General features: G+C 54.5%; 1 protein-coding gene across 1 annotated transcript in view; it reads right to left on the reverse strand.

Annotated features, from left to right (window-relative positions):
- Nucleotides 1-7,918: 7,918 nt before the first annotated feature.
- IQSEC3 (IQ motif and Sec7 domain 3) overlaps nt 7,919-27,616 on the reverse strand; it is a 122,759-nt gene continuing 103,061 nt past the window's right edge. The window contains exons 9-15 of the mRNA XM_008577947.1: nt 23,083-23,222; nt 21,878-22,003; nt 20,089-20,188; nt 19,735-19,896; nt 16,465-16,557; nt 14,404-14,453; nt 7,919-11,374 (exon numbers count right to left, since the gene is read on the reverse strand). Coding sequence (XP_008576169.1) covers nt 10,946-11,374; nt 14,404-14,453; nt 16,465-16,557; nt 19,735-19,896; nt 20,089-20,188; nt 21,878-22,003; nt 23,083-23,222 — 1,100 coding nt within the window. The 3' untranslated portion in view covers nt 7,919-10,945. The remainder of the gene's footprint in view (nt 11,375-14,403; nt 14,454-16,464; nt 16,558-19,734; nt 19,897-20,088; nt 20,189-21,877; nt 22,004-23,082; nt 23,223-27,616) is intronic.

Raw genomic sequence — 27,616 nt, forward strand, 5'->3', positions numbered from 1 at the left:
CCTGGGCCCGGACCCTCAGTCTCTCTGTCTCTGCAGACACCCCCTCCCTCTCCCGTCTTCCCTAGCCCACGTAAGGTCACCGGTACACACAGCTGCCCCAGGTCCCCCGGCTGTAAACTCACAGCCTGTCTAGGAAGCTTTCTGCTCTGCACAGGGGCATTGGAGGCAGTGTCTGCAGCAGCCCCCCACCCCTGCCTCCGCCTTCTATTCCCTGAAACTAGTTCCAAGGGTTGGGGCTGAAGGGAATAGGGAGTCAGGGAAAGGGACATCGCGGGCCAGCATCGCAGCTCTGGGAACCACTCATAATGGGTCCACAACATGGGCAAGGAGCAAGAATTTTACTCTTTAAAGTGCCTAGAACGCTAACACGTGTGTGTGTTGTATGTGTGTGCGTGTGTGGGTGTGTGTGTACATGCACATGCGTGCACAAAGAGCAGCTGTGAGGTTATGAATTGGAGTCTGTTTTTATCTCATCTCCTAGGCTGTTTGAGTTTTACACTGGTGGCCAGAGGACTTATCTGGCTGCTATGATTTGTCTGGCCGGTAAGGTATTAACATATGTTTAAATTCTAAGTGAATGCCTTTAGACCCTCTCCAGTTTGCCACAGGCCCCTCCACTCCCCATTATTCATACCTGACCTATTCACACATTCTTGCCGGAAGGTATTTGAGTTTATAACCTATGTCTTAGGGGAGGAAGTGAAACCCTTTGGGCAGGGGAGGGAATCAGAACCCTTGCTTGGGGAGGGGGGAAATGCAGAGGGCAGTGGTCTCAGGAGTCCCAGTGCCTCATGGTCACAGGACGGCCATCAACTCTGGCTTGTTCACATGTGGATCTCCCGTGCTGTAGAACTTTCGATGCTATTTATTAATCCTGACTTAAGTCCCCCTCCCACCCAGACTCTTCCCTTTCCAAAGAAGGCTAGTGGCTAACTGTAATTTGAAAGCTAGATCTAAAGGGTCAAGCCACAGCAGCTCCCATACAGCCAAGTGAACTCCAAAGCCAAACCGTCCATGTAGATACTTAAGTAACCCAAAAGAAGCCCAAGAGGAAGGCACTGAGGCCTCCCACCTACAGCCGTGGCCAACTTGCTGGCCAGATGAATGAACCTCCGCGCAGGCTGATCCTCCAGCCCCAGACAAGCCTTCAGGTGATGGTGGCACTGGCTGACCTGTTGACTGCAACCTTATGAGAAGCCCTGAGACAGAAATGCCCAGCTAAGTGGGCCTTGAATTCTTGACCCACAGGAGAGATAAGACACGTGCATTGCTGTTTTAAACCACAAAGTTTTGGAGTAATTTGTTACGCTGCAGTAGGTAACAAATACAAGCCCCTGGTTTCCCAGAGGACCAGAAGCACCTCGTTGAGGGTCAGGAGTAGCCCCTGGTCAGAGGCATCCCTTGGCACTCTGGGAGGAGGGAAGCCCGCCCCGTGCTCCTCCTGTCTGAGCCCTTTCCTTTCTCTCGCACCCTCGCTCTTCTGACCCCTCTGAGCCCTCCCCGACCCTGCTCTTGCCCCCTTCCCCTTGCCCCGCGTCAGGTGAGGACTGGCTGCCTCAGTCCTCGTGTGCCCAGCTCCCTCACGACTGAGCCCACGTGGCTTCCCCGCAGGTTTAGCTGCTCAGTGAAGTAGCGAGGGCTGATCGGATCTTACAGGGATGAAAAACTTGTCAACCACCATGGATACAGAGGGCTGGGAGGACGTGAGTCCTGGGGACGACAGGAGAGAAAAGGACAAGAGCCAAGCCTGGCAGGTCCATGGGGTTGAGGTGGGTTGGTGCCCTGGGCCCTGGTGTCCTGACCAGCAGGCCAGGTCATTCACCTGGTCTGAGGAACTCTTCTGGCACGCGACAGGTTGTGGAGGTGAGCACAGAATTGCCAGGTGGTGTCACAGACCGGGAGCAGAGCTGGCTCCCTGCTGAGGCTGAGCCCTGATGGCCCTGATCCCTCTAAAGGGTCAGTGCCCAACCTTGCCGCTGTAGCAAGGATCCAGCCAAAGCTTCTGACGCAATCACATTCTGAAGATTTCTCTGCCCACACCCATCTCACTAACATGCCGAGGGCAGCTGCAGCAGGACCGAAAGGGCCCTGGCCTGAGGCCGGAATGCCCACATCCCACCTCAGCAATGCTGTGCCTGGCAGTGGACAATCCCCTCCCAGCCAGACTCTGTGCCCACCTCTCTAGTAACCCCCCACAGGCAGCAAGTCCTCAACAAGTGCAGCTGGGACTTGAGTGTTGCCGAGAGAAGGGTCCCAGGAGGAGAATAGGGACAGGGACAGAGAGCTGCCAGAACAGGCTGGCAGGCAGAGCGGGAGCAGCCTTAACCAGCTGGCTGGTTCCCAGACTTGGCTTCCCTTTCCTCTGTGTTAATCCTAACATTTTTCTCTCCTGATTCTTTAGGGTTTTCCATACAGGCGATCAGACAAGGGTAACTAGAAGTTGTGGCAGTGGGCATCTTTGCCTCCTTCCTCGTTTTGATAGAAATCCTAACATTTCACTATTAAATGGGATAGATGATGTAGATTTTTGATAGATACCATTTATTAGGCTAAGAATAAGTGTTGAATTTTATTGTTTTTTTCTGCATCTACTGAGATGATCATAATGTTTTTCTCCTTTAATATGTTAATGTGGTGAATTATATTAAAAATTTTTCTAACTGATCAGTCATTGACCTAGAGTGTTTCCAGCAAGGGGTCCCGGGATTGACTGCTTTCTGGCTGAGAGCAATGGGCCAGAGTACGAGGGTACTTCAAAAAGTTCATGGAGGGCCGGCCCAGTGGCGCACTCGGTAGAGTGCGGCGCTTGGGAGTGCGGCGGCGCTCCCGCCCAGGGTTCAGATCCCATATAGAGACCAGTCCGCTCACTGGTTGAGTGCGGTGCGGGCGCGACACCGAGGGTTGCGATCCCGTTCCCAGTCACGAAAAAAGACAAAAAGGAAAAAAAAAGTTCATGGAAAGATTTGTATTATCTTTTAACTTATTTTTTCATGAATTTTTTTGAAGTACCCTTGTATAGTAGAATTTTGTAAAACCATCTGACCTGGTGTTGCGTGTGGGGTCTTTTTGGGGGGTGGTGTGAATAAACTTTTAACTACATATTCAATTTCTTTAGTGGTTACACATCTCAAATTTTCTATTTGTTCTTGAGCCAGTTTTGGTAAGACATTTTTCTAGGATAGTGTTCATCTTGTGAAGATTTTCAAACTTATTGCTATAAGGTTTATAGTTTATTTGTATCATTCTATTTTTTAAAAAATCTCTGCAGTATTCATAGGTACCTCCTTCTTGTGGGTCCTCAATTTACTTATTTGTGCTGACTCTTTTTTCATGATCAGTTTTATCAGAGGTTTGTAAACTTTATTAGTCATTTCTTAGAATTAACTTTTGGCTTTGTTAGTCCTTTCTATTGTACGTGTTGGAGTAAGGACTGAAGCCATGTTGAGACCTAAAACCGCATGGACTCTTAAAAGATTTTAAAAGGACACAGTTTTTATCTTATATGCGTTTTTCTGAGTTCCCCCTTTCCCCACGGTTATTTGATATTTTGAAACTTGGTCATGGGACAAGCTGACATTATTTACATGAATGTGAAGTTGCTTTCCAGCCAGCCTGAAGCTGCAAACTTAACACAAGGTGCACACTACCCAGACCTCGGGAAATCAGGCAAGACATCAGTGAAGGCGTGCTGACCCCACCCTCCAGCAGGACCCTGGACAGCGGCAAGGACGGGGGCAGAAACCACACGGAGCCTTGGTGAGACCGTGCACTCGGCTCCTTACATGGCACCCACGGCTCACACCCCCTCTCCTGCTTTTCACTTCCCACGTTCCATTCCCTCAACACCCTCTTTTAAAACCCCTCCGTAAATCTGAGTCATGGAGGTGGCTTTATCCTGGCCACTCTCCTTGAGGACTAGCCAGAGAGAAGGATGAGCCCAACATCTCTGCTCAGGTCACTGGTGTTCCTGAACAAAAGCTGACTCCCATTGTCACCATTCGACTTTTGAGTGGTTTGTTTTTGAAAGGGGACAGGCAGCTGGACCTGTGCCTGGTAACATATATGTATTTTCTGTTTCATTATTTCTGCTTTTGTCTTTATTATTTCCTTCCTTTACTTATTTTGGGCTTATTCTGTTTTTTTTCATAACTTCTTTAGTTAAATAGTACTCTTATCCACAAAAGGATAACTAACCTGGTTAGTTGGACTAACCTGTGAGTCTGCTTGCAGGTCCGACATTGGGGATTCTGGGCCTCCCAATGGAGATGGACAAGGCTCCCTCACCCCCTGCCCTCTATTCCCCTGGGGGACTCAGGGGAGATGGTGCCTAGTCCAGGCATCTTGAGATGGAAGGGGATTGGGGGTTCTCAGGAAGGGGAGGGCAAGGCAGGTCTGTCTAGGAAGCTGGAAACTTGAGGACAAGAGCCAGGTCTCCTGTCTTCCCTGAAGCCAGTTCCTACAGTTTTCCCACAGTTAAGCTTGCAGTCACTCAGTCCTTAGGGTCATGGAACAGCTGCACTAGAGGCTGGCTAGTGGGGTTAGGCTGCCTGGTTCCCAAGGGAAAGAAGCCATCCAGACCTGCAGGGGGCAGGGGGGAGGGAGAGGGGAGGAAAGAGTTCCCATCCCTCCCCCCCATCTCTCCAGCTTTAGTTCCCTCCTCCTCCAGCCACATCCAGAATGGAATTTTCCTGGTGGGGCCAGTTCTGGACCTGCCCCCTCCCCCTATTCCTGCTTTCTCATCCAACCTCCCTGACTCCAAGTCAGGGCTTGGGGCCTGTCCCTGGGCTCTGCTGCGCCTGCCTTCTCCTGGAGGGAACACCTCCCCTGCCCTCACCCCCCAGGGTCTGCCCGGAGAGAGGGCAGAGCAGACCTTGCTCCTGAGCAGCTACGCTTTGCCCTGGGATGGACACTCTCCGTGCTCCCTTCTCTCCTGCTGGTCCTGACCTGTGCCTTTGACCTGGCTCCCTGTGGTTCTCACCGTGGTCAGAGGAAAGGGAGCTCGTGGGAGGTGAGGGAGTAAGAGAGGGACCCCATGGACAGGGAGGTTGACAGGTTGCCAGAGTAGTGTGCAGTCCCAAAGGAGAGCAGCCCTGAGCATCTGAGGGCAGAGCAGTGGGGAGCTAACGAGCACAGCAGGTGACCCTGCGGTCAGAGCGTGAGCACTGGTGAGCACCGGGAGGTCTGCAGGCTCAGATCGTCCACATCTTCAGCCTGCGGCCTCCTGCTCTCCAACCACCTCCCAATCGAAATGCCTTCCTTCAAGGTGGCCAGTGAGGGTACCACGGCCGGCTGGCAAATTTATTTCATCCTGGTGTCACCATACATTGACCAATGGTGACTCCCAGAAAGCAATGGTCATTAGCCATGCATGTCAGGGTTGGGGTTAGGGGACTTGGACCCACCCTACTGCAGGAGAAATCAACCTTGCTGCAGTTTTACGTTGCTCACATGGAGGTGTGAAATCTTGTCAGCCCCGGGACAGGTGGCCAACAGGTCACGGAGTCCATCCATTATTTAAAATCAGTAAACCTAAGTCTGCGTGGTTTGGGGTGACAGGAGAGGAGGTGGACAGAGTGCTGTCAGCAGGCTGACCAAGCCCTGAAGTGGGCTGCTCCCCATCAGCGTTGGAATCACACAAGCACGCCCTTGCTCTGGACCGCAGCTGCTCAGTGTCAGGGAGCTTGGCCCTGGTGCTGCTGGTGTCTGTTTTCTGGGGTCTATTTGGTGGCTGGGGTCCTCCTGCGGGGCTGCCTGCCTTTACACTGCCTCTTTGCTGGAGCCACCTGACCGCCTGCCTTCAATCCACCTCTTTTCCTGGTCTGTGATTATGGTGGCCATCCGTCCTGGATTTTCTAGAAGACCTGTTTTATGATTTCCTCAATAAAGGTGGTATTTAAACCCATTTTTACACTTTAGTAAGATTTTTGTCATGTAAGTAAATTCAAATATCAGTAAATAGTCCTTTGGCAGATCGTCCTGGTTTCTGCCTCGAAAAGATGTGGTCATTGACCATGTAGCGTGGTCTCTGAACTGTCCACCTGCCCTTGACTTTGTTGAGTTTTCCTCTTTGGAGAGGCTTTCCTTGACTGTTCACTCTAGAATGCCCCTCCCCATCAACCCTATTGTATCACCATCCACTATGTGAAAATAGTTGGTCCATGTCTTGTGTACTCTTGGTGGCATCCCCAATGTGAACTTGCTAGCAGGACATTCACTCGTCCCATTCCCCGTCCCATTCCCCGTCCCATTCCCCGTCCCATTCCCCGTGTGCCCCCAGCACCTAGAACAGTGCCTGGCTCTCGGCAGGTATTCACGAGCCTGTTGAATCAGCCCTGGTTTCCAGCAGGGCATCTTATTCTGGCCCATTGCTCTCAGCCAGAAGCCAGACAATCCCGGCACCCCTTGCTGGAAACACTCCAGGTCAATGACTGATGGGTTTGAGTCTCCCACCTGCAAAGAGTCATTATAAAGGGAGGAGCACTGGCTGCAGCTCTCCATCCTGATGACAGATGGACCCCAACGCTCCTGGACCACCAGACAGGCTCACTCAGAACAGGATAGTCTCCTCTCATTGGAGGGACGGGCTCTCCCCTGAGATGACCTCAGGGCCAGAAGATTTGGACAATGGTTCTGTCACCCACATCTCAGCACAGACAACAGAGGGACCCTTTTGGCACTAGGCCCTCTCCCAGGCCTGGGCTGAGCTGGGCCCTCAGAGGTGCTCTCAAGGGGCAATGCTCAGCTTCCTGGGTCAGAGAATTCCCAGGACAGGACTGGTCACAGCTGGCTGCTGGCTTCTGCTGGAATTTCCCATTTCCTGGGAAGAAGGGTGAAGTCATGTCCCCTTTGACTCTAACAGGGGACAGTAGGGCCCGGCCTCAGGAAGGCACAGAGCTGTCTGGGTTTCTGGGTGTTCAGAGTTCTGGTCACCAGGAGAGCTGGCGCCCCCTTTGCAGGTGTCCTGGGACCAGCTGTCCTGGCCAGTTGCTCTCCTCCCACAGTGTCGTGGTGCTATGGTGCCTTAGCGTTGCGGAAGGCTCTCTCCTCTCTCCCCTGCCAGGAGGTCACTCTATCACACACACCCATCCCAGAGCTGTGAGCACTCACCCAAGCCCTGTGCCTCTTGCTGACCCTCATTCCGGTCTTCCCTCCTTCCGCAGCCACTTGGCTGCTGTCTGATCCTTCCAGACTCCTGGCATCTCTGCCAGCTCCCAGCAGGGGACCTGGAGCACTGCAGGGCTCAGGAAATGTTTGCTAAAGTCTCTTTGAGGCTCTGTGCACTTTCCCCAACATTGCTCCTCCAGTCCTTTCACCTGTGTGTGTTGACCCATTTCAGGAAGCATGTACCTTGGGGCTTGTCAAACCAGACCCTGCAGCTAGAAGTCAGGCTTTGGAGCTGATGCCTGGTGAAAACCACGTGAGGCTTTGGCCAACTGCGATCAGTGGAATGGCCTCCCCCAACCTCCCAACATACCCTGGTCTCCATTGCAGAAAACCAAGCAGGCCAGAGCTGGTCCTAATCTCGTCTCTTACTCCCTGGATGCATACTGGCCGTTGAGGTGCTTCCTCTCCAAGCTGCCTCTGGTCTCCATTGTAACCTGCTCTCAGCTGGCTTTTAAAAGCTGTGTGTGTGCTAGTGAGGGGAGGGGGCGTGGGCCAGGCCTGTGCCCCTGCTCTGCTGGCACCACCATTGGGTGACTTCCCTTCCCTTCCCCATGCTTCTTGATTTAAGGCAGGGCCTCCTAGTCATGCCACAGCAGGGCACGAAGCACACTGTCCTGGGGTAAAGGAGTGAGGCCACTGTGGCAGGAGGAGACCAGCCGGCACCGTAGCCGCCCCAGGCCCTGCCCGGCAGACACTCTGATTTCAGGCGGGCCTCTCTCTGGGAGAAAGGAGAAACTGAACCGACACAGTTCGCTCAAGTGACATATTTCAATATAATCTCTAAAACTCTATGAATTGAACAGATAAAATACCTCTGGGCTATTTTGTTACAAAATATTTGCCATTTGGATCAGGTGCTGGGTGCAGCCTCCCTGCCTTTCTCTAGAGAGGCTGCTCCCCGAGAGGGTGCGGGCACGTGGGCAGAGTGCGCAGCGAGAAGGGATGCACGGCAGAACGCAGGGACAGACGCACAGACAGCTGTCAGGGAAGCCTACCAAAGAGACGATCTGGCAGCTATGGGGGACATGTAGGCTTGGGGGTCAAGGACCGAGGGCCGATAAGCATGTGTGGAGTCAAGACGCCTTTGGAGACAGTCAGGGTTCCGGGACAAGCTACCGGGCGGGGCCTTGCTTCAGGTCTGGAGGTGAGACTTGCCTGAAAGTGGGTGGGAAAGCCAGTTGGGGCCAGATGGATAAAATCAGGAGAGGGGCCCAGGTCCCCCCAAAAGTAAGGCCTAGAGGGTTGATAGAGTGGGGCAATCTTGGGGTGACTGGGTCCAGGGGCTCAGTCAGCACTTGACTGCCCCCTTAACCCTGGGAGAGCAGGAGGATCCGAGAGCATCTCCTGCTGAGCCCTCTGGGAGTGCTTGAGGCCCTGCCACGGCCGCCGCCATGGGAGGGAACAGGCGGCTTTTCCCAGATCTCTGGGCAGGGGGGCAGAGATGGGCCCCAGCCTCAGCCTGCTGGCTGACCAGGGACTGGGAACTCTTGCTTCGCCAGCCGTGAGGAGGGCTGGCCGTATCCTGCCCCAGGCCATCAGGGACTAAAAGCCCCTCCTGGACCAGGACTAGCTCTGCTGGTCTGCTTCCTATGGCAGGACGCAGAGTGGCCAGCGTGGCCCAAGGTGGCCACCACAGCACCCGGGGGGAGAGCCTCCCCACTGTGGAGGGGTGCCGAGACGCCGGAGAGGCCAGGTCCTCAGAGAGAGGTCCATACACGTGCCAGCCCTGAGGCCTCTGGCCTCATCTGGAAGGAGGGCGCTTGCTGAGAGGGAAACGCTGTGAGGAGCCTGTGGGGTGGAGTCGTCTGGACAGGGCCCTTCCTGAGCAGCCCCAGCCACCAGGGCCCCACCAGTAGTGGCACTCGTGGTTCTGCACACTCCCAACTCCCGCCTCCTGATTCTCACACCGTTTTCACCACCACTTTCAAGAGGCATCCACTCCCACCCCACAACTCCACTTCCCCCAGCCCTGGCACCTCCGGCCAGGCCTCCACCACTCAGGGGTGACGCCACCCGGGCTGCGGGCAGCAGAGGTATCTGAATCTGTGCACCTCCTCTGTCAGCCACCCCATTCCGAAAGGCTCTGATTAAGCATCCCAGTTACAAAAGACACAAGAGGGGCAGGGACAACAGGACAGGGAGGAGCAGCTGTGCCGGGAGCCACAGGGGAGACAGCAAATTGGCCACAAGTTATGGAAAATGGGCGGACAGAGACAGGGCTAGAAATAAACTCATCGGTGACATCATGGTGATGCCCAGTGAGCACGTGCGTGCACGCGCGCGCACACACACAAAACTAGGTCATCTGGAACCTCCCAGAGTGGGGAGTTATCTGCACCTCCTACAGGGCCCAGGGGTACTGCAGGGCGGGGCATGGGTTAGGGGCTTGGGGAGAAGCATATTCGCTTTAGACTTGGCCAATATTCTCTTCATCTGTCGGGAGCTGAACAACAGGCTCCAAGTGAGAGAGGATCTTAATGAAGGACACTGATGAGCTGTTGGCACAGGACTGAAGAGTCTGGCCAGCTTTGGCACAGACACTTCCTAAAAGGCCATGACTGGGGCAGGCCACGGTATTGCCCCTGTGGACTTTGAGGGTGGGCTCCTCTCATCTGGCCAGGGAGGGGGCCCTCCCCAAAGCCTGGGCTCCGTGGAGCCACCTAAGGTTGGCAATCCCATCCTGCTGGGCCTGGGAGGCCAGCGAGCCCTGCCTAGCTCTCCTTTGCAATTTTGAGGGTCTGGGACTCTTTTTGCTGCCTCTGCTGGAGGCGGATCTGGCCCCCTCCCCAGGATGGGGGACATTTAAAGGCTGAGGGGCAGTGGGGGAAATGCAAGCACCTCCAGAGTCCCTGCTTCTCTCACCCACCTCTGCACCCAAGCCCCTCCTGGAGGCCACGGAGGTCTTGCAAGTCCCACCTCCGCTGGGCCAGTTTCCACCCCATCTCCCTGCACCTGCTTCCACAGTGGGAGAAACCAACCTGGTTCTCTCGTACGTTTATGTGCATGCGCCTGTGTGCACTTGGTGTTAGTTGGATATTGTCTGGGACTAGGGAACCCTCTTTACAAAGGTGCATTTTGTAGATTCATGACCTCAAGATTCCACAGCCCTGTTGAACTGACCTAAAGAGAGCTGAGAGTGCTCCATCTCCTTCCTCCCTTTCTGAAGCTTTACTGGAGCCTGGGCAGCTCCTGAGAAAGCAGGAGGCGGCCCCGGGAGGAGGCGGAAGGATGTGGTCTGGACAGCCAATGTCCCTGGGGACCAAGTAACAGCCTCCTGAGACTGCCAGGCTTGGGGAGCCAGGGGCAGCTGAGAAGGCCCCCCTCATGCTCCAATCCACCAGCCCCTCCAGGAAGCTGGCAGCCCTCCTCCCCTGAGCATGGCCACAGATGCACCTTGTGCTGGGTGTGAGCAGGACACACTGGTGGCCTGGCCTCTTCCTCCTACCCACCAGCCGGAGGCCCCAGGCACTAACAGACTCAAAGCCTGCAAGCCAGTTAGACCCTCAGCTCCAGTTTTCCCCATGGTCCAACTGGGCAGAGTAGCAGCAGCCAGAGGACAAGGAGCCTCGTCTGGCTGTGAAAGGCCCCAGGACAGGAAGGTGGTGTCTCCAGATCTGGGGGGAGGTCATCTGAGTAAGGGGAGGATGGTGGGACAAGGCAAACCCAGGTGCCAGGGACTGGGGTTCTCTTTCCACGACGGTGATCAGTGACCAGGAGTGCATCGTGCCAGGTGTGGGGAGCAGCCAGCCCTCCTGGGACAGAAGGGTGGTGGAGGCAGAGTCTACACCAGGCTCCTAGAGCCGCTGGAGTAGCGGCGCCGGTGCAGCAGGGAGCCTGGCGGGCAGAACTGGTGAGGGTGGTTGTAGGGGGGTGGGGGCGGGGGCAGCGGAGGCTGGTGGATGACTTTGACCGGGGAACCGGGGCCGCCCAGGGGTGTGGAGCTGCAGGAGTCGGAGGAGGATGAGGCGTAGCAGGACAGAGCCTGGCTCAGCAGAGGCTCCATGCGGGCCAGGCAGGGCTTGTCCAGGACAATGACCTTGACGATTTGCTGGCACTGCACCAGGGTGCCCGGGGGTGTGGGTGGCAGTGGTGGCAGCGGCGGGGGCTGCTCTCGCAAAGGGTTAGGCTGCAGGTCTGGCACAGGTACTTCCCTCTCGGCCCCCAGCCCGGAGCTGTGCTGGGACGTTTGAAGCCTGTTGTGAATTGACACCTAGTTTAGAAACAGCCAGAGAAGCATGAAATGTTACAAGACTAATTCCCAGCTGCCGGGACCGGCTGCCCTGAGCCTCCCCTGACCCCCTCCCTCTCCTGCTGCCCGCTGCCGTCGGGCACTCCCAGCCCTCTCTCTGACTCTTCCCAGTTCCTCCACCCAGAGGAAAACTGGGCTCTGACCCTGGCTCTGGCCCAGGAGCGAGTGTGGAGTCGAGAGACTGCCTTGTGCTGCTGCTGACTGTGAGCGGCCGCAGCTCGTGGGCCTGTCTCGCTGTGAGATGTTTCTGCACAGCTCTGCAGACTGACTTCATGGGCCTGTGGGTGGCCCTGCACCACAGGTAACTTCTCCCCACCTCCCTCCCTACCAGCCTCTGAACTTGAAAAGCAGGGTCAAGTCTTTGCCCCTCCATGCCACCCAGGGGTGTGCTGAGGTGAACGGGGGACACGGACAATCAGCATTTCTGAGACTTGCAAGCCCCTCTCCTTCCTTGGCTTTGTTAAAGAGGACCCCATCGCAGCTGTCTGATAGGAACCCCTGAGGAGGGTTCCAGACCTACCCTGTCCTCCATAGTCCCCAAGGCCACAGCCCAGTATTTGAGAGCAGCCCGGACGGCCGTGGGCAGAGGCAGATACCCAGCTGCCTCTCTGGCCAGAGCTGGGTCCTGGTAAAATTCACCCCAATACAGAAGGGGATACCCAGATACAGAAAAGGCTCTATCCCCTGGGTGGGGAAGGAGGAGGCGTCTCGTGAGCCCCTCCCTTAGAGCACAGAGGTCACTATGAACTAGCCCGGGCAGCCTCCTCTGCTAGCACGAGGAGGTGGAGGAGATGGGAGGCTAGAGGACTCTGGATGGAGAAGGGCTTAATTCCTCACGTGCTATGTCCCCAATCCCCCCAGTCTGCAGATGTGACACACTGCAACCCTCTCTGTCCCCTTCTCCTGAGGACACTTTCTATTGGGTTGCTGTCTGTCCTTGGGCACCAACACCTGGCGCTGGCGGCTCAGAGAGTGGGGGGCAAATTGAGGCTAAAGAGGAGGGGACCCTACCCCAGGCCAGACCAGGAGAGCCCAGCCCAAACTCGCAGAGCCCTAAGCCAGCATTTCCTAATCCTCTTTGTTGGCTAAGGGTGTGACTTCGGGAACCCCATTCTTGCATCTGTGCACTCCAGTGGGCTGCTTCCTCTCAAGGCTCCCCAGGTCTCTGTCTGCCCCTCAATATTCCCCAGCCCCAACCCCCACACTCGGCAGCTCAGCACATGGCAGGCTTTATTCTCCATTCTCAACCTCCAACCTCAGCAGCATTTTCCAGGCCCGAAATCCCCCTAAACACATGAAGGAGCCCCCGAGCCCCTCACTGTCCAAGACAACACAGCAGGCAGAGGGCAGGGCTGGGGCCCCTTCCCCTCAGGGAGCCCTCTGTGGTCCTCAGTCGGGCAGGATGCCTCTGTCACCACTGCTGCCAGAGGGTCCTCTCTTCCTCTCCTGTGCTCTGGCCGCCCCTCCATGGTCCCCCTCCCCCCAGCCTGGACCCGGCATCGCTCATGGTCAGGAGTGGAAAGCAGGAAGCGACAGCAGAACCCTCTCATCCTAGCCCCGTCTCACCCCGCTCATGAGAGAGAGAAAGGAGAGAGAGCATGGACTGAGTGGCAGGGGACAGCTCAGAGAAATGGAGAAGCAGCTGCTGGAGGGGCTTGGCCAGGCCATGACCAGAGAGGGTGGAGGGCAAGAGGGCTCAGGTCCAGGTGGGAGGCCGTGGGCGGCAAGGCTGCCCTCTGTGCAGGAGGCCGGGGCTGGCAGGGCGGTGGGGAAGGGGCCCTGGGACTGCTTGTCCTCCCCGGGCAGCTCAGGCTCAGGCACGGCGGGGCTGGGAGAGCCAGCGGGAGTGCCAGGGACTCTGCATGTTGATCTGCAAGGCTAGAGAATGGGTAGCCGCAGGAAGATGGGGAGGGGACAGGGGACAGAATACCCACCCGGGGGGCTTGTCAGCTGCTGGGGCAGGAAGCTCCTCCAGTGAAGGTGCCTCCTCCAGACACAGGTGTGTGGAGTGGGGGCCGTGGGGACAGAGAGAGGAAACTGAGTTCCCCTGGGGTACCTGCAGCTTCCCAGAGCTTAGTCAGATGGCTGGGCAGGGCTCCTCCCCCAGACGTCTAAGAGGGGCCCTCCAGCTTGGAGGGGGGGTTGGGAGAGGAGGTGACTGCGTGAGCGGCTAGAGGTCTGGAGGCCTGGCAGGAAGGGGCAGGGCTCACGGGGTGCCAGGGATCTAGTGGGGGAGGGCTGGGGTCCAGCGAGGCTTGGAGGGGCAATGCGTGACCCTCACAGGTGACACTTTGGGGGCTTGGCAGGGACCAGCGGCCACTGCTACTTTCCCAGTGCCTTGCTATGTGGCTGGGGACAAGCATCTTCTCCCTCCAACATGGACAGTCTTCAGATTTATCAGCTCCTGCCTTGAAGACACCCCCTGGGACAACCCCACACTCTGCCTCGTTTTCTCCTGCACACGTCCCTCCTCGCGGCCAGCTCTCCAGATGGACCAGCTATTCCGGGAGAAGCGCCACCTCCCGGCTGCCCTACTCTGTCTCCAACTTCCCCAAGACGCAGCCAAGAGGGCAGGGTCTGCCCCAGAAGCGGTCACCTGGGGACCTGACTTCAGGGGACACTCTGGAAGGAGCCCAGGCTCCCCCTGCTGGAGGGTGGGAGGACTTGGGGAGGGGAATTTGGGTCCTCTGGTATAGCAAGTATTTGGGGAGCGGGTTGCTGGGGACATGGATTTGGGGGGTCATGGGTGTTGGTCTGGAGCTGGGCTTGGCGGGGCGAGGGGAGGAAGTGCTGCGGCTCAGTGAGGCGCTGGAGCAGTGGCGTTACCCATGCTAGCAGTAACTTTTAATTGTATCTCTTGAAATTGGTAAAATGGTGAGTCGGGCTGGGGAGGCATTGATTAATACCTGAGAAGAGAAACAACAGAGACGGTGAGAAGGAGGACAGCGGGGCACAGAATCACTCACCTGGGCAACCAGGCCTCCACTTACCTCCACCGTGCTCTCCGCGGGCTTCTCCCCGAGCGCAGCGTCCCTCTTGGCTTGCAAAGCAAAGAGCACAGGGCTCATTCTCCACCAGCCCCGGCACGAGCCCCCGCCCCTCCCCCTCCCCCCCAGCATCTCTGCGATGAGATGGCATGGGCGGCAAGGCCGGTGCCACGCCACTCCTGACTGAGACACAGCCCGGGTGGTGGACTGGACATCGGGCACCCACTTCTGCTGCTCAGAAACTGTGTGACCTTGGGCAACATGCTACACCTCTCTGGACCTCCCCAGACTAGAAGATCTCTGACTGTCTTTGTCACATTGGCATTGTTGAGTCTAATTTACCCACAGTCAAAGCCTTCCCGGTGTGGACCGTGAAAGCTGGTTTTATGAGCTGGGCTCTGGTTTGTGGGCACCATGACAATCTGCCTCCTTCAGTCACAGGCTCCTGGAGGGAAGGCCATCCTCCTCTGCTGCCATCCCCGCCAACTTTGCTGAGTGGTGCAGATTCCATGAGCTAGGCCCACACAGTGCTCACCACAGTGCCTGGCACATGTAAGGGCCCATAAAGGCTCTAATTACCACTGGAGCGTCCTGACTGGCCTGGCACAGCAGGAGGAACCCTGCAGACCCCCAGGAGCAGCTTGTCTCTTCCTGGCTAAGTCACCCCCCACCCGCGGCTCCCACTCCACCCCCAGCAGGAGTTCCCTTGCTGTGCTCAGCCTCTGCACGGTTGTTAGGGAACGAGAAACACCCCACTATGGAGGCGCCCGATGGACAAGACCCTGGGGACATGCATCAGCTTGACCAGGGCTTGCAACTTCCAAAAGACAGGTGGGGGGGTGCGTGTGAAGGGTGTGGGGCAGGATGGCCCAGAATAAATCGCAGCTGAGGACCGCTCTGGGGATTAGACAGCTGTGAAAACAAGCAGTGACCCGAGTACTCTGCCCTGGCAGACATGAGAGGCGACTGCAATCAGGCAGGGTGGAGAATCACAGGCGCACAACGGCAGGTCGAGCCCACATACAGAGACGACATCACAGTGAGAGTCACAGTGGGGCCAAAAGAGCCCACGCCTTGCTCGGAAGGGAACCGCGTGTCCTGGATGACACGGCCAGTCTCTGAGCCGCTGTCCATCCCGGGTCTGATGGACCGTGTGGAACCCACTGGAGCTCCCAGCTCCAGCCAATGTCTTGCTAGGCCCTGGCTTTCCCGTGCTCAGCACAGGGCCTGGGGGCTCAGAGAGCGTTTGCTGAACGTGAGAGCGAGTGACTGAGGTCACCTCTCACTCCACAGCTCCGGAGGGATGGTTTGCTGGGGTTTTGCTGGGATGGGGTTAATTCTCCTGCTCCCTCCTTATCTGGGGCAGGTGGAGGTGGGTGGCCGCTCTTCCTGTACTCCCTTCAGGTGGGGGAAGTTAGGGGCGGAGGTGGAAAGGTTGGGGGAGGTCAGGGAGGAGGAAACAGGTCTAGGGGACCTGGTCCAAGAAGATACCAAGCCTGAGGCTGACTTCACGTGAACAATTCAGTGTGAAGACACCATTCGAGAAGGTGAGTGGGAGGGCTTATCTGGACTTCAGTGGGCTGACCTGATCTGAGATTGGAGAGAGCTTGTGACTCATCAGGAAAAGGACTATACAGGGCAGAGCAAGACTCCAGAGCTTTCTGCCTATCCTTTCTTCTTACCCTGCTCCCGTCGGGAGAGTTCTTCTCACGGGGCTTCTCTTTACCACACCTCCAGTCACCCCATGAGCCAGCACAATCTTCCCAGAGCCTGGCCACAGGAAGGTAGAAGGTGTCCCCACTGGGACCAGGGCCTCAGGCCTCTGCCTGCCTCCTCCAAGGTGGATGGTGGCATTTCACATGGACCCGGGCTCTGGTGCCATTTGCAAAACAGACACATTTATCTCCCTCCTTCCCCCTCACTCTCACTATTAAAGCCTGCAGCTCCTCAGCAGAAAGACACGGCCGTAGAAACAGGCACCTCTCCCACCCCACTGCCCCAGGCCCGCCCAGGGCTGCAAGTGTCCCCCGCATGGGTCTGGCCAGGGGCGGAGCTGAGGCTCACCTGCAGGCGATCCTTGCCTTGACTGTGGGTCCACCTGGGCCCCGCTGGACTTGAAGGAGAGCGTCTTTGTTCCCTGCTGCTTCTCCAGCTCCCCTGAGGAACGGAGAGACCCGTGAGCAGAGAGAAACCCTCAACTCCACCTCGCCAAGGTGAGCAGACGGATGAGGAGGAGGCAGAGGACAGGACCCCAACACGCACCACCAAACATGGACCTCAGAGCCTGGCAGAGCCTCTTCGCAGCAAGGCGTCATCTGGACGTGGGGTGGTAACATCTGCGTGGCTGTCAGAGAGGCAGCCGAGGAGGCCACTCAAGCAGGCCACCCGCCTGGGTTTGAGTCCTGGTTCTGACACTCCCTAGCTAGATGGCTTTAGGCAAATTGCCTAACCTCTCCACGCCTCACCAAGGGGACGGCCGTGCCCACTGCAAATGTGATTAAGAGAGTGACACAAGGAGATACATGGAAAGCACCTACGACAGACCTGGCTAGTGGCGGGTGCTCGATAAACATTAGCTGTTGGACAATGTAGAAGGAGCACGTGGCACCGCAGGCCCGAGACACATGGGGGACATCTCAGCTGCGCTGCGTGCACGGGGTATTCAGAGCCCTCCCGAGGAGGAACTTGCACGGCCCGAGGCTGAGTCGGCACTGCACGGCCACGTGCCCAGGACATCTGTCCTGGCACTCAGCTCGCACTGGACTGCAAACCAGGTCCTCCTTGTGCTTCTGCCTGTGGTGCCAGAGAACTGCCAGTTGCCATCCCGGGGACTTGACAGTCACTATTAAACCACTCCTCTGGCTTCTCTTTTCCAGGAGACATAATCCAAGTTTCTTTTACTAAAGCTCTTCTCCTAGGTTCCATTTACCGTCTCTCTGGTTGTCTAGAATCCGGGGACACTGAACCACAAACCTCCAAACCAGAACAATTTGTCCTGATTGCCTGAATCACACCACCAATCAATACTCAATATTTTTACTGAACTGAGAGGTGGTCCCAGCCCCTCAGAGCGGCTCTCTCGGCTTTGGAGAAATCATCATCATCTCAAGCAAGGAGTCTAGGACCCCGGGGGCAAGTCTCGTCTTGACACGGACTGTGTGGACTTGGACAACTTCCTTAAGCTCTGTCAGCCTGTTTCCGCATTTATAGAATGAGGACGGTGATGTCCACTCATGGAAAGTCGCCGTGAGAATTAACAACAGACTCAGCAGCCAGCCCAGGGCTTAGCGTGTAATAAGCGCTCAGCAAATGGTAGCCGTCCCTGTTTTTCCTTTTATTTTTTCTAACTTCCTTGCTCCCTGTCTCCCTGGCGCACCCTTCACCTCTCGCCAGCCACCCCTTCCCCTGCTCTCCACCTGAAGACGACAGCAGGAGAGGGTGTCCGCGTCCTGACACAACAGATCCTGACAACATCTACTGCTTTGTCACTTTGGGAGGGACACGTGTGCTGCTCCCGGGCTGACGGGGTGCAAGGTGCCTCTCTCAGCCATGAATGTGCCAGGTGGTGTGCAATGGCACCCAGGGTGGTGCGGAGCTGTCTGTGACAGTTTGACAACGAGAGAAGTGAAGCCATTTCAAGGTGCGTCCTTGAGAATGCTCCAGAACGACAGCCGAGGTGGCCTCTCTGAGCATCCAGTCCCAGCTCTTGAAAATAGTCTGTTTGATATTCTGAACTCAACCAAGCCGACAGACCCCAGAAAGGGAACTACGCACAACCCGTCCCCCAAGTAGTTACCCGAGTTACACAGTCTGGTGTTGGTTTTTGCGGCCAGCTCATAAGGGGTCCGAACCCTGACCTTGGTGTTACAACACTGAGCTCCACCAAGGGAGCTAACCGGCCAGTCCAGTCTGGTGGGTTTTTGTTCTACACTGATTTTTTTCTTAGAAAATTACCAACAGAATGTCTCCTCTCACTCCGAGTGGAAAGCGCGTGAGCCTGGGGACCAGGCGTAAGTGCAGACGACAGCGTGACACCTTGGCACCTCCGGACACACTGCAGAACTCCTCTGAGCTGTGCCTGGGAAATGGGGGCCTCCACCCACCCTGCACTGCCACTGTGCGGATTAGCAGAGTATGAATAAACTGCTAGCACATAGCAGGTGCTCCCAAAATGACGATGAACAGCTCTGCCTGTCATAGGGTCCCCTGCTCCACTGCTCTTACTGTGGCCTAATGGGTTTGTGCTAATCAGAAACACTTTTCTTTTTTTTTTTGTCTTTTTTCATGTCCGTCAACGGATCGCAACCCTCAGTGTCGCGCCCGTACCGGACCGGGACTGGCAACGGGATTGCAACCCTCGGTGTCGTGCCTGCACCTCGCTCAGCCAGTGAGCAGGAACCGGTCTGTATGTGGGATCCGAACCCTCGGTGCGAGCGCCACCGCACCCCCAAGCGGCGCACTGTAGCAGTGCGCCACCGGGCCGGCCCCAGAAACACTTTTCAACTAGGTGGCACAAGCAGACCTGAAGTCTATTTTTATCTTCTGTTAGTTTCTGAATCCATTATTATTTAGTTTTCCTTTGCAGTCTATCTGAGGCCACGGCAGAGCTTGAGCAGTAAAAGATTGCTCGGGCATGGGTTGGTTGCAGGTCATCCAGCTCATGTCTTAAAACAAAGGGCAGCTGGTAAACCACCTGAACACATGAGGAGCTCCACGTCATCTCTAACATTCCTGAATTGGAACAACGAAGAATGCAGGCATTGCTTAGAGGAACAGAAGAGAACTCTGAGAAAACCGGCCTGGACTCTTCAAAAAGACAATATTAAAAAAATGAAGTGGAGGGACTAATCCAGATGAAAAGAGATTAAAGAAACGAAACTGACCAGATGCAACATGTGGACTTGGACTAGATCTGGGGAAAGGTCATAAAAGAGAGGGTGGGAGGAAAGCACCTGCTCCAGGGACCTCTTTGGCGTGTGCATGGTTGCCCGGGTCAGCTCATTTGGCTGTCCTGCTCACACATGGCAGAGTTCTCTGTTCCAAGGGACCCCCCAGCCACGGCCCCAGTGCCTGGCACGAGGTGCACACGTGTGTCTACTCTCATGTGCTTTGCTTCAACACTGAAGAGCCGTGAAGCATAGCACACCCACATGGGCCCCGTTCAACCAACTGCTGCCATGGAGGAGGGCGGTAGGAGGATCCCAGTGGGGCAAGGGCAGAATGCGGCTGCTCTCAAGAGCCAGAGTTGTGTCCATCTGCGAGCTGCTGACGGGGAGCCCCCGCCCACCCCCGCCGGCTGCCTCGGAGGGAGAGCCAAGTGCGCTGGGTCCTTACACTCTATCCGGATCTGCTCCAGCTCTGTCACTTCAGCGATGGACTCCTTCAGGTCCTCCACGAACTTCTGCATCTCATCCAAACCCAGCGCACAGAAATGCAGCACCTGCTTCTTCTCGGAGCCAGAAAGTGGGGTCACCAGGGTGATGCCATGAGAGTAATCTGGAAACCAGACCCAGGGCCCCAACGGGTGGTGAGCAGTAGCAGCCGAGGGCTGGAGCCAGCCGGACGTGGGAGGAGTGGGGTCTTTGGGTCACCGGCCCCTCCACCCTCTCTACAGCCCAGCCCCCCTCCCTCATCCCTCCCCCACCCGCTGTGGTATGCCCGGTCGCTCACTCATTCTCAGAGACTTACACTCATTCTCAAAGAGGCGGAGCTGCATGCCCAGCAGGCCGGCCGACTTGCAGAAGGTGTACGTGGAGGAGCTCTTCTTCTTCGGGCAAAGTTTGAGAATCTGTCGAGAGAGAAACACATGCACTGACAGGTGCACACTCATGTACGCGTGCATGTGCACACCTGGATGCAAGAACACCCAGCGACACTTGTGAACACACAACACACATATGCGTGCACACGTATACACACACACTATATCAGGTTTCTTCACTGCATAACACCCGCCAGTGGCTGTCCCCTCCGCACTTAGAAGCCAGCCCGCACTTCCTACCCTGAGCCCTATCTGAGCTGGTCCCCACCTCACTCTGGCTTTACACTCGAGCCACACTGTCCTTCGTCCTGTAGCTTGAGAAGAACAAGCCCAGGCCCACCACAGGTCCTCTGCGCACGCTGCTCCCTGTCCACGACTCTCCTGGCAGCTTTTTGTGTGGCTGATGGCTCTCAGCACTTAGGTCTCTGCTCAGTGCTACCTCCTTAGAGACGCCTTCTCAGACCATCCCATCTTCAAAACAAACCAAAACCAAACTGAAAGCCTCAATCTTACCCCAGTCGCCCTCTATCCTATCACCTTGTTCTGTCTTCGTAGCACCTTCCCCCAGTCCGATATTATCTTGTGCATTGTTTTCTTAATTACTTTCTATCTCCCTCGCCTACTAAAGTGAAGCCCAACCAGCCAGTTGCTCAGTAAACCCCTGTGCGCTCGGCGCCTGCTGTGAGCCGGGCTGAGAGAGGCCCGGCCTTGAGGAAGGCGGTGCAGACGCAAACCGATCGACCCACCAATAAGGCACAAGGGCACAAGCACAGCAAAGACAGGGGCAAAGAAGGTAATCTGAGAAACTGCTGACTGTTTTGAAGAAACTGAGATAGGGTGAGGAACAGAAGTGGCTGTCTGGGCCGCCTTGCTGGGTGGGCAGGGAGGACCTCTCCGAGGAGGTGACATCTGAATGGAGCTGAACGAAGAGAGGTCTGGGGAGCTCTTCAAGCAGAAGCAGTAGCAGGAACGAAGGCCTGGCCCATGGGAGGCAGCCGTGGGCCAAGGAGAGCTCAGGGAGCTGAGTCAGAGGCTTCGGACCCCCGAGGGGAATCCGGTCATCCTTCTGTGGCAGCGGGAGCCGGGATAGGGTCCGAGCAGGCAGACATGGCCCGACGTGCACTCGAGGAGGGTCTCTCCCCCGCTCTGCAGACCACGGGCCCTGGAGGCGGAGGCTGGGGTGGAGGGCGTGAGCCAGGTGTGTCTCTGGCAGCCCTGCCAGAATGTGGCAGTGGAGGTTGTGAGAGATCCTAGGTTTGGGATCATTTCAAAGGTAGTGCTGACATGACTCATTGACAGAGAGCACGGGGGTGCCAGGGGAAGGCAGATCCTGCTCAAATCCTGCTCGCCACTGCTTCCCAGCACTGGAACAATGCCCGGCACAGAGCTGACACTGACTCAGCGATCGTCGAATAAGACGCCTGTTTTTGAAGAGCAAATAACGGCACCTGCACCAGCACCTTGCCGGGCTGTGGGATGCCAAGCCTGCCGTGGGCCCTCCCTGCCCAGGCTTCCTGCAAAGCGGGAGGAAGGTAGTCTGGGATCTAGCACATCTCCACCTGGACTGCAGAACCATGAGCAGATCATCCTTTACAAAGTGGGAGTTACCAGCTCTGCCCGAGCTGCCCACACCCATGCTGCGCAAGCATCGCGTGGAGGGGCACGCTGCCTGACACCCGGCACCGCCCTCCCGCCGCCGTCCCGGCTGAGGCTCACCACCAGCAGGTCGTTGAAGAGGAACACCTCCCTCTGGTGCGCGGCCTGCTTCTGCAGCTTGTTCACGTCCGTCACCTCGAAGAGCCGGCTGCAGCAGACCAGGCGGCGGTGCGGCACCGACAGCACCTGGAAGGAGGGGCGCTCAGCGGGAGGAGCCAGGACCTGAGCCCCCCACAGCACCCACTTTCCAGAAGAAGAGGTGGAGGCCCAGCAAGAGGGGAGGGCCCTGGTCCTACTGCAGGGCCCAGACTTGACCCTGAACCTCCTCCGTCCTCAGCCGGGCCCTTTCCTGTCTTCACGCTACTCGGGGGCCAGGCCAGAGGGGAAGAGGCTCTTTCTACTGGACTAAATGAGGAGACCCGGGGTGGGTAAGAGAACTGAGAAGAACTTTCAGATTGTGCAGTCTTTCCCTTCTATGACCTGGAGGGCGTCCCCGTGTCCCAGGCTGCAGCCTACACATAGGACACCTCCACCTCTTTTCTACAACACACCCAAATGCAAGTGAGCAGGAGTGAGGGGATTACAGGGATACCTCGAATCCACCCCCGTGTGTAAGACAAGCCAATCATTTGCAAACCAGACAGATGCTAAGGCCTCAGCAATAAAGCTCTAAGGCAGAAAAGGCCATCCCCGCATAGACCGGGTGGAGGGAGCCCAGCATGGAGCCTCAGAGGAGGTCCCCAAGCCCTCCCAAACTGCTCCCTGAGCCAGCAACTTAGAGAGGAGGAACTGGAAGCTGCTGGACATCCTTTACAGGATGGTACAAAGCGCCTCTGTGGACATGGAAGAGGTTGTAGCAACCTGCAGGGAACGCTCACTTGGAACGCGACAGGTCACAGCTAACAGGCACCTCGATGGTCTGAAGGGCCTCATGAGCCCCCTACCTGCCTTCTGTTCATTAGGACTGTCCGGGAATGCCTGGTTTCCATCCCAGACCTCCCCATCTGGCCCTCAGATACGTCAGCCCTAGAGCACTGAGCAGTCTTTCCTGACATCTCGCCTCAGTCTCTCCCACTGCAGTACCTGATGGCAAAGAGGCAAGGAGGAAATCAGGCAAGAGAAGAAAGAGGAGGCTGTGCCTGGCACACAGTAGGCCCTTGATAATCACTGAGTGAACGAGTAACGGAAATGTCTTTTTGTAAGGTAAGGAGATAGGAGAGGAAGTGGCCCCACGTGGCCAGGACTGCTCTGCAGGGGACACTCACCGTCTTCATGCCCACGATGGACTTCTCCACCTTGGTGACATATGTGACGTGGTCCTCATTGGACTTGAGCTCCTTCTGCTGTATCCTTTCGTAGATGCCCACCACCAGCTCCCTGGGGATGTCGGCACCGTCATCCACACCTACCAACGTGGTGGGGAGAGGAGGAGGGAGGGTGTCAGAGCCGCAGAGCCAGAGGAAACCCCTCCCAGACTAAACTCTTAGAGGGTGGCCTTGATTCTGCTGGGTCCCTGTTCCAAAGCCTTCAATGGCTGGCTCCCCACATCCAGTAATACTACTGTGATGTGGCCCCAACACACATTTCCAGCCTCATCTCCTGATGTTTGTCAACCAGAACCTCCACTCCCACCTCCCAGGACTCCTTCCTGATCTCCAAATGCAGCTGCCCTGGTCCTGCTTGGTGTCTTGCTTTCTGCGGTGCCACTGTCCTCCGCCTCCCCACCGCTCCACACGAACGTCCTGACCTGTTCTGTCTCGCTCTCTTTCAGGTCCTCCCCTCCAGCGGGGAGCTCGGTGTTGCATGATTATTGTTGGAGGGGCGGGCGGGTGGCGGAGTTGAACATGAAGTGAAGAGGGGCAGGGCAGACCCCGAGGGGGTGCAGGGAAGGAGACCCTCCACCCACTCCTACTCCAGAGTCACGACCAAACTCTGGCAACGAAAAATACTAGCAGGAAACAGGCCAACGTGAGAACAAATTTCTTTTGGAGGTAGAAACAGAGGCAATACAAAAATCTTCCTCCTTTTCACTTTTTCAAAATCTTTCTTTAATGACTATATGCTTCTTCTATAAGAGAGAAAAATTAAAAATATAACAACTTTGTCGAATGTCCTCAAAGGAGTGCTCCCAGCTCCAGAGAGGCCACCACGCCTTCTGTGAACAACCCCCATCTTGCCCAGCTTCCTCCACATCTGATCTTGGTTCTTAAGTCGGGTAAATGAGTAACACAGCACCCGGGGCCTGAAAGAAGTCGGGCTGCAGGCAAGAAAGAGCGGGGAGAAACACTGAACACACAGAGGCTCCCAGCTCAAGACGGCAGGTGCAGGCCTCTGCTCCTTCTAAATACATGGTACAAAGGGATGTTCCAAAAAGGCATAAACCCATAAAGACAAAGAGGCAGAGGCACCCTGGGACTTGGAAAGTGAATGAATGAGCGGATGAATCAGCAAACCTAGAAAGCTGAAACTAAGCCAGCAGAGAGGTTAGGAGCCGCTCAACACACCGCAGAATCAGCAATGGGCTTGGAACTGGTGGCAGTGGAACCCCTGAAAGTGTGGGGGGCTGGGCTGCAAATAGAACATAGGTTGGATTTCAGTTTGAAAACAGACTTCCCTATCTCCCCCTCACTCCAGCAGAAGATGAGGGTTAATCCTCTGGAAAGGATGAACCAGGAACGCTGGGCTGGGGGACCCCAAGCCCAGCCAAGGGTGGGAGTCTGTGCTGAAAACTGGGGGACGGAGTTGGTATCCATACATCGGGACTCCTCAGCCCCACTTCCCACAAAGACCTCAGAACACTGGCAGCCAGAATCAGACCTTCTGGGAAACGATTGTACATTTGCCTTCTGGGTAATCAACTAGCATAAGAGAAAACATCTCAGGATACTGCAGCAGGGGTCCCCCAGTGAAAGAACTCAACTAAATCACGCTACTTTCTTGTAGCCCACCAGTCAGCAGTTTTCACCCATGCGCAGAGGGCTTAATCACATTTTTAGTGGCTCACTTTCAAATACAAATGGACAACCAAATCTCATCAACTACATTCTGAAAGTCTATAACATGAAAGAGATAGTAATATGGGGGAAAACAGAAAAAGGAACCCAGAAAAAAAATAGAAGCAAGCAGGGAGAAACTAAAACAAACAAAAACATTAATCTCTTCAAAGAGATGAGAGAAGATATTGCATCTACAAAACAAGAATAAAATGCTATAGAAGAGACATATTTGGAGAACAAAAAAGAGCTATTAAGAATGAAATGTATGACAGCAGGAATGAGAAATGTGTCTGGAGGCTGGAAAGAGAAGGCTGAGGGGCATCTTCCAGAAAGTCGAGCAAGAAAACAAAGACGGAGGGCCGAGCCCGTGGCGCACTCATGAGAGTGCGGTGCTGGGAGCACAGCAATGCTCCCGCTGTGGGTTTGGATCCTATATAGGGATGGCCGGTGCACTCACTGGCTGAGCGCAGTGTGGGCGACACCACACCAAGGGTTGCAATCCCCTTACCGGTCACGAAAAAGACAACAACAACAACAAAAAAAGAAAACAAAAATGGCACACAGAAAACTACAAACATCAGAAGTCCAAACTAGGAGATCCAACATCTGAATAGCAAGAGTTCAAGAAACAGAGCCAAGAGAAAAGGGAGGGGAGAAATGATCAGGTACAATATGTAAGAAAACTTTCCACAGTTAGAAGACATTGTTTCTGGAAGAAGAACTGTTAACAAGTCAGCTTGTCATAAAATTATGGAATACAAAGGGCAAACAGAAGAACCTACAAGTTTTCAGAGACAGAGAGAAAGTGACATACAAAAGGTCAGGACTTGGAATGGCAGAGCAGCACGGGCAGCTCAAAGACGCTGGAGCAACACCTTCAAAATTCAGATTTACGAGTTTCCAATCTGAAATTCTATGCCCAGTCATACTCCCAATCAAGGGTGCCGATAGAAAAAGACATATTCAGAAATGCCAGTGCTCCAAAAGTTTGCCTCCACCATACCTTCTCTCTGGAAGCAAACTAAAAATGAAGAAGCTATGACATCCAGTGACCAGGAACCCAACATGAGAGGAAGGTGATGACAGCAGTGAGGCTGGCCCAGCCACTTGCCCAGACCAGAGCAGAACCCGAGGCTCCGAGACATACGACTCCTGGAATACCTCCCCGGTCGAGTGTCCTGAAAGGACACGTAGGGTGGGAAGCTTGGGGATGGATTAGTGGCAGGTACACAGAGAGCTAAGCAAATGGGAAAAGAAGACAAGTATTAACTCCAAGGAAAATACAAATGGAAAGGAACTGCAATCATTTCACACCTCAAGACTCCGCTTTGGAGTCTTTGTACCCAACCTTAATAATATGAATACTGATTTTAGTGAGCATGGGGAAAGTGAATAAAAGAGAGCTAAATTCTTCTATTTTATAACGGGAAATTAATAGATAATGCTTAAGATTTAAAAAATGAACAAGTAGCAGGATATAAAAGAAAGCAGATAACAAAGGATATGTACTGTATAACCCCATTGATATGAACCTCAAGGACTGGCAAAACTAATCAATGAATATAGAAATCAGAGTAGTTGTTACTAGGGGCAAGGGCATTGAAGGGGTGGGATCTGAGAGAACGTCCTGGGTGATGGAAACGATCTCTCTCTATATCCGGGTGTGATTACACACATGTACACAAATATAAACATTCACCAAGCTCTCGGATTTATACAGTGTACAGTATGTATTTTATCCCAATAAAAATATAGGGCCACCTGGAAGCAGGCAAGGAGCGCAATGAAAACTCCACTTCCATGCAGGTGGCCCAGCCACCACCACAGCCATGGCTGCTACAAAGTGGCTCGATAGCAGTAGCCACAGCCACTGTGCAGGCAACCCACCAGACACTCGACTGCACTGACACAAGGAGAGTCACCAGCAGAGACCAGAAAAAGAAGAGGATGTCTCTCTCCTCAAAGCCCACTCTAGAATAATAGAAGCAGCAACTGCTCTACCAGATGACCAGACATCAACGTGGGGATCCTAGAACTACGAAAACCCAAGAAAATATGACACCACCAAAAGAATACAGTAATTCTCAAATACCAGGCCCTACAGAACAAGAAAACTTTGAAATGACTTTTGCTTTCATTGATTTTCTCTATTTTTTATTTCTTTTATCTATGCCCTAATTTTTATTATTATTTATTTTTATTATCTTTATTACTCCCTTTGCTAGATCTGGGCCTAGCTGGCTCTTCATTTTCTAGTTTCCTAAGGTGCAAAGGTGATTGTTGATCTGAGACCTTTCTTTTTTATTAATGTATGCACTTACATTAAATAAATTTCCCTTTTAGCAGAAAAAAAATTATAAAAAAATAATTTTTTCTGTCATTTTTTTGGAGGTATAGCCAGAGTTTAAACATGTGTGGTTATTTTTAGTGCAGTTCTTCATCTTGCTTTTTCACTTAATATGACATCTTGAAAATTTGTCTTAAATACTCTTTAAAATTATGATTTTAATAACTACATTGTATTGCATTTTATGGAGGCCTAGAATTTATTTAGCCATTCTCATATTGTTGGACATTCAGTTTATTCCCAATTTTTTACCTTTATAAAACTGCCTTCCACATTTAAAAAAATTTTTTTTCTTTGATTATTTGCTTATGGTTTCAAGAAGTAGGATAATTGGTTGAAAATGTATGAACATTTTAAAGACTTCTATTTATGAATCCAATCTGTTTTACCAATTTATATTTATACTTGAAGATTTTTTTTTTTTTTTTTTGTCTTTTTCCGTGTCCGGCAATGGAT

Source organism: Galeopterus variegatus, unplaced genomic scaffold (genome assembly GCF_000696425.1).
Source record: "Galeopterus variegatus unplaced genomic scaffold, G_variegatus-3.0.2 Scaffold70, whole genome shotgun sequence".
Classification (NCBI taxonomy): domain Eukaryota; kingdom Metazoa; phylum Chordata; class Mammalia; order Dermoptera; family Cynocephalidae; genus Galeopterus; species Galeopterus variegatus.